Raw genomic sequence first — 14,728 nt, 5'->3', positions numbered from 1 at the left:
ACCTGCAGATCAGATATTAACATTATTATTCACAAGTCACAAAATTACAGTTATGAAGTAGAAACAACAATAATTTTATGGTTGGTGGTCACCTTAACGTGAGGAACTGTATTAAAAGGTGGCAACATTACGAAGGCCGAGAACCACTGAGTAGGGGTTTCCCTCCTAAGCAGAATGTTTTATCTTAGAGAAAGTTGCTACTCAAAAGTTGAACAGAGGAGAGCAGTCAGTAAGAGAATGAGCATAAGCCAGTACAGTTACTATTTACACAAGTCTTAAATAACTCATTGATTTGGGAAAGGATGAAACATTTCAAAGTGACCATTTGAAAGTTTATTTAGTTATAAACAAGAAAAAATGAAATAAACAGATGGGGAAGAGGCTTTGAGAGACCAGTTGCCAGGACCTCAGAGTTGGAGTGGTATATTTTAAGAGAAGTATGTTAAAATTGGTGGTGGCCAGGACTTCCCTAGGTTACTGTCCTTAATTTTTTTTTGGAGGGGGGAAGGGAGGTGGGAATCGTATGCATGGTGAAGACAGCAAAACAGAAGCCTATCACTTTTCAAAGATCAAATGAAATGTGACTTTAATAGATTTTTTCAAAAAAGTGCAGTCCTGAAAATTACTGTGGATAATCATAAGATTTGTTATTTTGTAGATTATACAATGAAAATATTAACCTGCAAGGCTGTGTCTGTTTTCATTTTAACAAGAACCTGAGGGCTGTTACAGATGGCCATTTATTTCAAGAGGCTAATTTACATAATGCTAAAAACAATTAATTATACTTTTAACTTTGAAAAATTAATATTTGAAACAGCAGTTACACAATTAGGAAAACAGTCAGGTCAAAACAGTTGTTGCTTGGTTGGTTGGTTTTGACTGATTGACCTAATAGAAACAAAACACTGTCATTGTGAAAATATGACTTGCCCAGCAAAGTTCCTTTCACAGGAAACATGATACAATTACTCTCTTGTATTTAGAAATTTCCTGCACTGCACCAGAAGTTGAAAACGGAGTAGCTCTATCTCAGAAACTATCTTACAAGCAGAATGAAAGGTTTCAGTATCAATGTCATCAAGGTTTTGTGTACAGAGAAAGAGGGGATGCCATCTGCACAGCTTCTGGATGGAGTCCTCAGCCTTCCTGTGAAGGTAAAGTTACTGTTATTTTCTAAGTCTTTTATTTTATTTAAGAAGTTGCCCAGTGAGTGGAAAAGAATGATGGTTTGTTTTCAAGATGTTTATGGTTTCTAATCAGAGAAGCAGTATCTGCCGTAGTCCTCTGGCATTAAACCGCTTCCATATGTTTAATTCTAGGTGTCCTCCTAAATAGACCATTTATCCACTAAAAGATCAAAATATAACCCATAAAGTGTTATTTTATATTAAGTTGTTATCTTGCACTTGAGAACTTTTCAATCAATTATTTCAGCCTCCAGTGAATTTAGTGCAAGACATGAAGAATTAGAGCCCGGGGTGGTGGAGCACAACTTTAATCCCAGTTTAATTCTGCTCAGGAGGCAGAGACAGGTGGATCTCTGTGAGTTGTGGCCAGTCTGGTATTCAAGAGTTAGTTCAAGGACAAACTCTAAAGTTACAGAGAAACTCTGTCTAGGAAAAAAAAAGACATAAAGAATTCAATTCTGATATATATGTATATGTATATATGTGTGTGTGTGTGTGTGTGTGTGTGTGTGTGTGTGTGTGTGTGTTATTTGGTGTGCCATGACTATTTCACTGAAGCCTAATATTTCATATTTTTCTTGACCACTTAACCACTTAATTAAAGACTCTTCCTTGGCATTTGTTTATTTTTAATCTGAGAACTATATATGGTTCCCCAAGCGTGCTTTTGCACATCCTAGGTTTGCTTCTTTTGAAAGGGAGAGTGGGAAGGAAAGGAAGGGGAGACTTTTCATTTAATTTTCTTTTTAAACATTTCTCAAACACAAGTACAAGTCAAATATTAAATGTTTAAATCTGTGTTATTGAAGGTTGTTTTCATTAAGGAGAGAGTTAACAGAGGGTACTCTCACAAGACAGTAAATAGCAGTTTGATGATATAAATATAGAGACCTGCAGTAACTCATATAGACACACAAATCTCTTACAATGTGCTTCATTTTGATGAATGAATGGACCTCAATCTCCCTGACATCACGTAGCTGAAAACACACTTTGTCACAGCTAGATTCACAAAAAGCTTGGAATCCATAAGCAATCAAAATTCAAACAAGATAATATATTAACTTCCTTCCAGCTGATTGTAACCAGACCAGGGGTTTCAGAACAATTTCTAACTATATTTTTCTGCAAACTGAAAGATATAGCTTCCAAATTCAGTAAGTTGTTCCATGTAAGTCAGAAGATGCATTTACTTCAATGAGGAAGGGCTTAGAAATCATCACAACTATACAGAAACAAGAGCTTGTTAATATTAATAAATAAGCCAAATGAGAGTCTGAAGCCAACAATGACAATCAAAGAAACAGAAAATAGAAGACTCTACTAACATTATATATGATGAAGTTATTGCTGGTTATGGAATCAGGAAGCACTATATGTCATGGTTTCAAGAGAGAAGTATTATTATCAGAGAGGCACAAATACATCAGGAGGAGAGAGAGGAAGCCATACTAATATGTGAAGCATATGTGGATGTGCTTATTTCAATGTCATTTTTACATTTATCAGTGCAAGTACATAGTATCTGCCATTTAATGCTCATATTCTTCAGTTTAATGAGAATTAAATATTCCTCTAGCTGGGAGTCCTAGTTCTCAGAAGGCAGAGGTAGACAGATCTCTGTGAATTCGAGGCCAGCCTGGTCTACAAGAACTAGTTCTAGGATAGCTAGGGCTGGTACACAGAGAAACCCTGTCTCGAAAAAAATTTTAAAAATTATTCCTCATTATTTGTATATGTTTCTTTTCAGAAAAGATATGCCATCCTCTTTATATTGAAAATGGTGACTACTCACCTTACAGGATTAAACACAGAGCTGGTGATGAAATCAAATATACATGTAAAAATGGCTTCTCTCCTGCAACTCTGGAAACTGCTGTAAAGTGTACGAGTACTGGCTGGATCCCTTATCCAAGATGTACCTGTAAGTTGTTTTTACATATTGAATCCCCATAATTGTTGTAGGGGGGGACACATCTTTGTTTCCCATCTGCCCAGACTCCCAAATAACCACAGAGAAACTGTATTAATTAAATCACTGCTTGGCCTATTAGCTCTAATTTCTTATTGGATAGCTTTTACATCTTAATTTAACCCATTTCCTTTAATCTGTGCATCACTGAGAGGTTGTGGCCTACCAGCAAAGTCTCAGTGTGTCTGTCTCCAGCAGTGGCTCCATGGATTTTCTCTGACTCTGCCTTCTTTTTTTTCCAGAATTTAGTTTAGTTTTCCCCACTTAGCTCTATTTTACTACAGGCCAAACAAATTCTTTTTTAACCAATGGTATTCACAGCATACAGAGGGGAATCTCACATTACCTCCCCTTTTCTGTTTAAATAAAAAGGAAGGTTTTAACTTTAACATAGAGAAATTACAAATAACAAAGCAGTTTTCAAGCAAGAATTATAGTTAAAATATTTATATCTATTTTATCTTTTTTAATGACTAAAGAAAACTAATCTATTTTTCAACTCCATCAAAGACTCTAGAAGGATAATATTATCTAAATAAACAGGAAGTACATTATAAGCAACTTCCAAAACCCTAGAATTGACAGAGACATCTTGCTGTAGTCACCCAAAGTCTTCTATACTGTTGGGGTATCCAACCTTCAGCCTATAGGCCATAGTATCCAGCAGACTTTTCCATGAAGCAGAAAAATCTCAAAGGCAGTTTCACCCATATTGGCAATTTGTCATTCACTTTCTTCTATGTCCTGCAGAATGTCTTACAGACTCTTTCATGAAACAGAAACCCTGAAGGATCATCTCACCTATAGGCAAGTTCAGCAGTCATTTCTCTGTGGGTCCTGTGTGTCCAGTTCACTCAGCATACCATCAAACAGTCCAGGAAAGAGCAGTATCTTGCTCAAATGGCTAACAAACTTCATAAGGAGCCTCTTATGCCCATCTTCCTCTTGAAGTAATTTGTGCTGCCAGGAGCAGATGTGTCTCATTGTCATGAAAAGTCCTAAGTTCTTAAAACATTTAAATGTCATATTCTGAAGGTCTGCGAAATATTTGAAAAAATACCTATCTGAAATATAGCTCTCCATATGTAGAAAACCTTACTAACATGACTACAAGCTTGACTATTATAGATGATTATCCTATATTTATTAATTATACATTACATTTTTTAAAAAACTGCAAAAACATAATACTTTAATCAAGAGCAGAATATGCATATAACAGAAAAGACTTCAAATTTGTATCAATAAAAAAGACCCATACCAATGCAAATTATTCATCTCTATAGCATATTCCCCTTTAAATACAAACAAACATAAACAATATTTGGGAATATGAGCATAGTTCTCTCCAAACTGTTTCCTGCCTTTTGTTGGACGAAGTAATATTTGGGGGTGTTCATGGCAACCTTTAGGTTCTTCTTGGTCCATAAAACAACAATAGCCTAGAAGGATTCTACAGGTTCTTATCCTATCCTCTGTGGAAGCAAAAGAAGAACCTCTTTTCCAAAGCAACAATTCCTTAGACCCATATTCTGAAGACATGATACCTTTAAAGTATATTCATTGATTACTTAGCTCCTTCACAGTCAAAAAATTTAAAGAAACACAATATTATATATAATCCAGACTCTCTGTATATATTCAATCTTTATGTGGCTTATTTGTTTTTATTCTATTACTTTTTAATATTTATTTTCATTACTCCTTTATTACATTTACTGTCTCTTTACTTTTCTCCGAAGCCTACATACATTTATCCAACACCATGACCCATTTAGAGGTCTTTTCCATCTGTATTTGTCTTTATTGCATATCTGTAATAATCCTTTGACCAGGACCACTTTTTTTAATGTTAAGTGGGTATGGCTAAGACAAACTCTACAGTCCTGACTTCTTGCTCCACACAGTCCAAAATTGTGGAGTCATGTTTGCTGCTTCTGAGGGCCATGCACATTGTCCCATTTTCAGGCACAAAAGAGGGCCTATGTTGTCATTAAGCAAGTTGTAGTATTCTGCTTACAAGGCCATTTAAATGCTCCATAGCTGGACTTTGGCAGAGTTTGTACTGGTAGCATGGCCCAGGAAGCAGCCTTTTAAAAATGGTACTACTTTTTTTCCCACTGCTGCTGAATCAGGAAGACCTTTCTTAAAGGAGCCACAGCATGCCACCAGCAAGCAAAGCCCATTCATGAAAAAAAAATGTGGCTAAACTTTGGGTTTCTTTTGTGTCTAGAGTTCCTTTTCAAACTTTCTCAGGTTTTATGTGGATATAGTTGATCACATTGGAGTGCCAGTTAGTACTAAAGAGGCCACTTGTTTGTTTCCCAGACACCCAGACTCCCAAAATGACCATATAGAAACTGTATTAATTAAATCACCGCTTGGTCTATTAGCTCTAACTTCTTATTGGCTAGCTTTTACATCTTAGTTTAACCCATTTCTATTAATCTGTGCATCACCACAAGGTCATGGCCAACCAGCAAAGTTTCAGTGTGCCTATCTCCAGTGGCAGATTCATGGCTTCTCTCTGACTCTGCCTTCTTTCTTCCAGAATTCAGTTTAGTTTTCCCTGCCTAGTTCTATTCTTTTGCACCATCACAGGCCAAGACAGTTTCTTTATTAATCAATGGTATTCACAGAATACAGAGGGAAATTCCACATCATATAATCCTGAAATTATTCTTTTAAACATGGACAAAAGGAGATAAGTAGCAAATATTTTACTTTTTAGTCTGTGTTCAACCTTTGAAACACTCTACTTTTAAAAGTAAGTAATATTTTAAATAATATTATATTTTCCCTTTAAAGATAGATTATTTTCTCATGCAATATATTAGGATTATAGCCTTCTCTCTACTGCTCCTAATTCTCCCCAGCTCCCCTCACTCCCAGATCCACTCTCTTTCTGTCTTTCATTAGAAAAGAAACATCTTTTAAAAGATAATAACTGAATGTTACAAATTATACTTAAGATGAGGTGAAAACTATCATATGAAAGTTGGAGATAATAGCCTGAATGGAAGATAGAAATCCCAAGAACATGCACAAGGGTCACAGACTCACTGGTTCTCACAGTCAAGATTACCACTAAAAATGCAAAGTAATAGCTATAATACATACACAGAGGACCTGGTGTCAATCTTTCAGTGTCTGAGAACTCATAAGAGCCTTGCTTAATTGATAAAGAGGGACTTATTCTCCTGGTGTCCTTTTATCCCCTCTGGTTCTTATATTCCTTCCACCTCCCCTTCTATGTGATTCCCTGGGCTCTGTGGGGAAGGGTTTATGGAGAGCTCAAATTTAGACTCTCCAACTAATATCTGACTGTGGCTCTCTTCATATAGTCCCGTCTGCTGACAGAGATGGGATGATCACTGGATAAAGTATTGGTCTATAAGTATAACAGAATATCATTAGAAATATGATTTCTTTCTTTCCTTCTTTCTTTCCTTCTTTTTTTCCTTCTTTCTTTCCTTCTTTCTTTCCTTCTTTCTTTCCTTCTTTCCTTTTTTCTTTCTTTCTTTCTTTTCTTTCATCTTTTACCTGTAGTGTTTGGTTTTTACCATAGATCTGTGGGCTACTTAGTCTCTAGTTCTTTGTTACTCAAGCAGTGTTGGGTGTGGGTTCCTTCTCATAGAGAGGAACTTAGATCAAATCAGACATTGTTTAGCTATACCCACAAATTCTGTGCCACTATTGCCCTAGAGCAATACAGACAGGAAGGATTGTAGGACAAGACATTTGGGAACGAGGGAGTGTTTACATTTTTGTTACCCTGCAGAGTAACTTCTATAACCAAAGGCACTAGAATCTAGAAATAAAGGCTTTATGTAGGCACTAGCTTGACTTCTCCATGATCAATGAGTTTGTGGATGTTGTCTGGCCATGGGGTCCCACTCTCAATTTGCAAAGGGCAATCTATTCTCTTAAGCAACAGCCTAGGTTGTTTGGGGATTTCCATGGAAACCCTTTAGTCAACAACTCAATGGAATACAACCCAGTGCCACTACTGGAAGCTTGTTTTTTGACAAGAGATGACCAGTTGAGACTCCACATCACTGTTATTAGAAGACTATATTAGGGTCATTTTCATATATTTTAGAAAGTTTCCACTGCACTAGGTTTCCATATCACCCATCAAATGCCCTTAAATTTCATCTGTCTATGCACAAATTTTCTTCCTCTACACTATCTTTCATCCCTCTCCATACTGTGTTTTTTTTTATCAAAAATCAGATTTCCATAGGGATGTGGATTTATGTCTGGATCTTTAATTTTATTCCATTGATCAATGTATCTGTTTTTATGTAGATACCATGTGGTTTTTATTACTATTGCTCTGTAATACAACTTGAAATCATGATTGGTGAGATCCCCAGCAGTTATTTTATTTTTCAGGAGAATTTTAGCTATCCTGGGTATGTATGTATGTATGAACTTCATTCATACACAAACACACACACACACAATGTGTTTGTGTGTGTATGAAGTTTGGGATTGTCCTTCCAAGATCTATAAAGAATTGTGTTGTAATTTTAAAGGGGATTTCACTTAATCTCTAGCTTGCTTTGATAGAATGGCTATTTTTACTATGTTAATCCTACCTATTCATGAGCATAGAAGTTCTTTCCATCTTCTGATATCTTCTTCAATTTCTTTCTTCAAAAATTTTAAGTTTTGAATCATACAGATGTTTTACTTGCTTGGTTCAATTTAACTCCAAAATATTTTACTTTATTTGAAGTTATTGTAAAGGGTGTTATTTCCATGATTTCTTTCTTAGTCCATTTGTCATTTTTTGTATAGGAGAGCTACTGATTTTTTTATGTTACCTTGTATCCAGAAACCTTGTTGAAAATGTTAATCAACTGTAGGAGTTCCCTGATGGAATTTTGGGGATCTTTTATTTATACTATCATATCATCAGTATAAAGAAATTTTGAATTTTCCTTTTCCATTTTTATCCACTTGATCAGCTTCATTTGGCTTACTGCTCTAGCTAAAGCTTCAAGTAATATATTGAATATTGAGATTATACAACCTTGTCCTGTTTCTGATTTCAGTGGAATTGCTTTTAGTTTCTCTCCATTTAATTTGATTTTTGGCTATAGTCTTGCAGTATATTGCTTTTATTGTGTTTAGATATGTCCCTTTTTATCATGAAGGGGTATTGGATTTTGTCAAAGAATTTTTCAGCATCTAGTGAGATGATTATGTAAGTATTTTTCTTTCAGTTTATCTATATGGTGAATTACATGGACTGATTTTATTATGTTGAAATATTCTTGCCTCTCTTGGATGAAGCCTACTTGATTATGGAAGATAATCTTTTTGATATGTTCTTGGATTCTGTTTGCAAGTATTTTATCCAGTATTTTTACAACTACATTCATATGAGAACTTGATCTGCAGTTTTCTTTCTTTGTTGAGTCCTCATGTGGTTTGGGTATCAGGGTTACTCTGGTCTCATGAAATGAATTGAGCAATGTTATTTTTTTTTTTTTGCTTTATTGTGGAATAATTTGAGGAGTATTGACATTAACTCTTCTTTAAATGTCTGCAGTTATTTCCATAGAGGTTATAGATCTATTTAAACTGTTATTTAATCAATTTTGATTTAACTTTGGTAAGTGGTACCCATTGAGAAAAATTATTCATTTCTTCGGAATTTTCCAATTTTGTAGAGTTCAGGTTTTTTTTAAAATGAGTCTATACGATTCTATGTTTTTTTTCTAGGTGTCAATTGTAATGCTCCATTTTTCATTTCTGATTTTTTGTTTACTTGGATATTCTCTGCCTGCCTTTTAGTTAGTTTGGAGAAAGGTTACTCTATCTTATTGATTTCTTCAAAGAACCAACTGTTTTTTTTATGATTCTTTGTACTATCTTATTTATTTCCATTTATTGAATGCATCCTTCTGATTATTTCTTGCTATTTACTTCCTTTGAGTGTGCTTCTTTCTTTTCATTCTATAGCTTTCAGGTATGCTGTCATGTTGCTAGTATAAAATCTCTCTACTTTTATCAGGACACTTACCATTGATGTGGGAGTGTCATATCAATCTGTTGATTTCATTGGTTAATTTATAAAGAAACTGCTTGGCCTGATAGGTTAGAACATAGGTGGGTGGAGTAAACAGAACAGAATGCTGGGAGGAAGAGGAAGTGAGGCAGACACCATGCCGCTCCTCTCCAGGGCTGATGCGATGAAGCTCCGGCCCAAGATGGACTTAGGCTAGAATCCTTCTCGGTAAGCTACTGCCTCATGATGCTACACACATTATAGAAATGGGCCAACCTGGAACTCACTTTCTCTTCATCTGTGTCTTTTTATTGGGTAATTGAGTGCATTGATTTTGAGAAATATCACGAATGATTGTTTATTTCTGTTATTTTGTTGTTATTGTTGCTAATGGTGTTTGTGTGAGTGCATGCACATGCACACTTTCCTTCCTTAATTTTCCTGGTATAAGATTATTTATTTCCTGTGTTTCATGAGTGTAGCTACCCTCCTAGGTTGAAATTCTTCTTTTAGCATCTTCTATAGGACTGAATTCCTAGATATTGTTTAAATTTGACTTTAGTATGGAACACCTTAATTTTTCCATCTACATTGATTGAAAATATTGCTGACAATAGTTATCTAGACTGGCTCCTGTGGTTTCTTAGAGTCTGTACCACTTATGTCCAAGCCCTTATGGCATTTAGAGTCTCCATTGGGAAGTCAGGTATATTTCTAATAGGTCTTTCTATATTTATTACTTGGTATTTTTCCCTGGAAGCTTCTATTATTCTTTCTTTGCTCTGTATATTTAGTGTTTTGATTGTTATGTGGTGAGAGGACTTTCTTTTCTGGTCTGGTATATTTGATTTTTTGTGCTTCTAGTACATTTATAGGTATCCCCATCTTTTTGTCAGAAAATTTTTCTTCTATGAATTTGTTGAAAATATTTTCTGGACCTTTGAGCTGAATTTTTTCTCCTTTCCTGTTATTAGTAGGTTTCTTTTCATAGTATCTCACATTTCTTAGATGTTTTGTATTATGATTTTTTTTTTAGATTTAACATTTTCATTGTTTGATGTTTCCATTTCTTCTATTGTATCTTCAACACCTGAAAATCTCTTTTACATCTCTTGTATTCTGGTGGTGAAACTTTCCTCCATAGTTTCTGTTCAAATTCCTAAATTTTTCATTTCCACAATTCCCTCCATTTTTGTTTTGTTTTTTTATTTCCATTTTCACTTCTTGAGCAGTTTTAATTGTTTCCTTCCACTGTTTGTGTGTTCTTGGATTCCTTAAGGTATTATTCATTTCCTCTGATTATTTGTGTTTTACTGGATTTCTTTAAGGGATTTGTCAGTTTCTTCATTAAGAACCAATAGTATCTTCATACAGGTAGTTTTAAGGTTGGTTTCTTATGCTTCAGCTATATTGAAATATTCAGGGCCTCCCATGGTAACATAGTCAGTCGCATTCTAGTGGAGACTTATCACCTAGACTGTCAATTATTTTTTCCTATGTTTGCATCTATGCATGTGGTTTTGGCGTGATTATAGGTCTAAATTCTAATTAGTGTATTTGTCTTTGCTGGATGGGTGATTTGTTCCTTGATTTCTGTCTCCTCAAAGAAGTTTTGGAGAGTGTGATGGCCATGTTTTGCTTATTATCCTGGCCTGTCCAGCTGGTATATTCACAAGGAACTTGGCTTAGCAGGGGGATGTTGTCTGGAATTGGGGGCTGGAACAAAGCAAAGTGTACAGCAGGCAGGAGAGAAGGGGAAGATCTGTGAGATCTATAAGAGATGGGAGCTGAGGTAGGATACAGAATATTGTCATCCGTGTTCTGATGCATACCTGGGATTGAGGCTGGGGCATTGGATCTGGGGAAACACAGAGAGAAGACAAAGCCTGCATGCAGCCTTCCTGGTGTTCTGGCAAGCAAGGCCTGTGCGATAGTCAAAGGTGCCTACTGGATTGAAGGCTGAGATAAAGTAACAAGTAGGAAAAGGGAGGTTAGGAGGGGATCATATGTAAGATCCAGCAGAAGATGTAAGCAGAGGAGGGGGAAAGAAGACTGCAGCTGATATTCTGTTGCAATGCAAAGGAAGACACTGGGGTGTTGGTTTGGCGGTAAGGAGGAGTGGTGAAGGTCTTCAGTTAGCTTACTGGTTTCCCTGTCCTTCTCAACTGGTATGTTCCCAGTGAGTGCCTACTAATATCTGAGACTGGGATTCTAGGGTATATTTGGGGAAGGAAAGAAGGGAGAAAAGAGCTTAGTGATCTACTGGGGACTTCAATGGCTTCAAAACTCACATGCAGCACAATGTCACTTGAGTCAAGATATGTTATTTCGGTATACTTCTTTCATTCCTTTAAGGTTTTTGCCTATCTGTATCTATATTCCTTTCTTCCTGTCTGTAAGACACTGATAAATGTATATCATGCCAAAGCTTGGTATCCCTTAAGCCAAACAAACAAACAAACCCTACAGTGACAAAAGAGTGATCAAGGATCTCTTCTTAGTCACTTTCTGTCTCTGTGTCAATATTACTGGAAAACATAACTTAGAACAAGGGCTTATTTACACTTTTGGTGACTTTGGTTTACTATCTGCTAATCTCACCACTTTAAGCCTGTGACAGGCATAGCTTAATGTCAAGGAATGAGAGCTAAAGCAAACTGCTTCCCTCCTACCCACCAGGAAACAAAGCTATAAAATAACGGCCAAGATCCCAGTACCCCTTCATTGCACAGCCCCAATGATCTGTCTTATTTCATCCAGGCTACCAACTTCTGAGCTTTACACCCTCTCCCAAAACCACCAGAAATGAGAAACCAAGCTTCTAATAAAGTGAGATTTTGAAAAATATATGAGATTCAAATTACAGTAAGAAAAAAAGGTAATTTTCAGTAAAAAATATTATTAGTGTATTGGAATTGTAAGAAAATATTAATGACCTTTCTATATTTTATTTATTATGTCTTTGACATAAATTCCTTTATGTCAAAGTTTCTTACATATATACAAAAATTTCTGGATATCCTATTTTCATATTTTTTTCACATCCCAGATCTACCAACAATACCTCATAGTCGCAAGTCCTGCCCCCAGATTCTTAAGTTTGAGTTTTGATGAGTGGTACATATAGTTTAACAAAGGACATATATGTAATAGTTGAATTGTCTTTTGAAAGTACTGCTTTAGCCATTAGTGGGAATACACCTAAAATCGTCAACTCACTTTTTATTCTGAATCAATCTGATGAAATAGTTCAGAGATGAGAGCCACAGTTTCCCGAGAGTTTACTCCATTTGTGCCTGGATGTTGATGGGCCATTCTTGATTGACTCTGTGCAGACATCTATAGATGTTGATCTGTAGATGTAGTTTGTGATTATAATGGCTTTGAATAGTTCAGAAGATATTTCAAAGTCACGATGACTACATTCTTGCTCTTACAATCATTGTATCCTTTCATCCACATGGTCCTTGAACTTTTGAGGGATGGTGTAAATGTCATGTTTAATGATGAGCTCACTCTCAGAACTCCCATGTGCATTAACAAGTCTCTACATTCATTATAGTTTACTGGAAAGAAAAAGCATCTCTGATTGATGTTGACAGTGTGGAATTACCAAAATACGAACATATATATTCAGAAGATTATTCAGTGTTATGTCAATTTATCACAATCACAGAATTAAGTTCCCTCAAGATCTCATGACACCCCTGCCATGGGCTTTTGAGTTAGTTTATAATTACAGGTATGAAATCTGCATACTGCAGTGAACCTCAAACCCAAGATCCACAACACAGATCTCCCCCAAAGGTACCTGATCCGTCTATGGACTAAATATATCTGAATCTGAATTTTCTCACAGCAGAATTTCTGGTGTTTTGCTGGATAAAATAAAGATGACAAATCTCTCTGTAATTTCATTAAACACCTTTTCTACTTAAAATGTGTAGTACTCTCTTCTCAGGCCTCTCCAATTACTCATTTTTTTCATCAAATGATTTTTGGTAATGGGAAAACATAGTATAAATTTAAAACTGGAGCAATACAAAGGATGATGATCATGAATCTTCATTAGAAGAAAATATACAATTTGATCTTTTGTGCCATGTTGAATCTAAAGTAGAATTAAATTTATCAATAATAATTAGGAGATCCTATGATAAGTCAAAAAATGAACTGTGCTAGTACATATTTAAAGTAGTTGTACAGTATGCTTGAGCTAACCCACCAACTCCAACTGGACTGGGAGTGAATGAGCATGGGATCAACCAACGCCCTCTGAAGGGGGTTGACAGCTGGGGAAGACTGAGGATCCACTGACAGTGATACTGGGATGTGTTTCTACTGCGTATACCAGCTTCATGGGATCCTATTCTCTTTGAATGTAAACCCTGCTCAACCTAGATGGAGTAGGGAGGGCCTTGAACTTTCCACAGGGCAGGGTGCATGATACTCCCTTAGGGTTGGAGGGGTGGTGTGGGAGGGTCTGTGGAGGGAGATGGAGGGGAATTGGTGGAGGGGAGGGAGTGGGTATTTGAATTGGTATTTTAAGTAATAATAATAAAAAGACAAAAAGCATAAATATTTAGAAGACAAAACAAGAAAATTAGTAAATATATTAATCAATCTTGTGAGTAGCTGAATTAAAACTTCGATGGACCAACCATCACTGCAGATGTGGCCAAAACCACATCTGGAAAAGTATAATATTTAAATGGGGCAGCTGTTAAGTACTGACTACCTCTGCTGGTCATTCACTTTCAGTAATATTCGACTTGTGTTAAGGAATCACTTATAAAAGAGACAAAGACAGATTTGTCTTTTCTCACATGAGAATGAAGATTAATTAAAAGGCAGAGGAACCTAGTTTAAACCATGTCTCCTTTTGTTACCCTTTAAAAGGAAATCTCAGTAAGTTAATTAAATTTCTTGATGTCCTATGAACAGTAAAATTCTCAAATTTTAAAAAAGGACACTCAAGATAAAAAGAATTAAATTTATACACAGTGTAACAAATGTGTGTGTTCATGAACAAGGAAGCTATAAGAGATTTCTGGTTTTTGGCATGTTTGGAGGAATTCTTTTAACAGACTGCATGAGAGTGCCTGAAGAAAAATCATACTCCATAGAAAATTATACTATTCTGATATTAAAAGTATTTATTATTTATAAATAAGAACATTATAAAGGAAAAAATTAATGAAATATTACATATAAATTTATTAATACAGTGAACAATATATACTTCAATATGAATTTACAAGGATAGTTCACTGTGATTTAATCACATTAGATTTCAGTTCTAATAAAAATTAAAAATATTCAATGATCATATTGAATATTAACAAATATCCCTGAGCTACTTCTCTGGTGACGTGTGAGGCATAACTTGGTTTCCTGAGGAAAGACCTTCTCACATACCTCAGCAGTCTGGATTCTGTTTGTCTCCTTCTCCAAACACTCTCTAGACTTGTAGTTATTATAATTAATAGAAATGAATTCACTGATCAAGAGGTTTATCTCTGATATGAGTGTTTTTCTGTCTTT

The 14,728-nt window shown here is 35.6% G+C and overlaps 1 protein-coding gene across 3 annotated transcripts in view; it reads left to right on the top strand.

Moving 5' to 3' along the window:
- LOC142858636 (complement factor H-like) overlaps positions 1–14,728 on the top strand; it is a 125,157-nt gene that overhangs the window by 18,193 nt on the left and 92,236 nt on the right. For all 3 annotated transcript variants that reach the window (XM_075988151.1, XM_075988149.1, XM_075988150.1), the window contains exons 6-7: positions 987–1,157; positions 2,941–3,114. In XM_075988151.1, the coding sequence (XP_075844266.1) occupies positions 987–1,157; positions 2,941–3,114 (345 nt within the window). The remainder of the gene's footprint in view (positions 1–986; positions 1,158–2,940; positions 3,115–14,728) is intronic.

This window comes from Microtus pennsylvanicus, chromosome 10 (assembly GCF_037038515.1).
Source record: "Microtus pennsylvanicus isolate mMicPen1 chromosome 10, mMicPen1.hap1, whole genome shotgun sequence".
Lineage (NCBI taxonomy): Eukaryota > Metazoa > Chordata > Mammalia > Rodentia > Cricetidae > Microtus > Microtus pennsylvanicus.
This window is presented reverse-complemented; position numbering and strand designations above follow the sequence as displayed.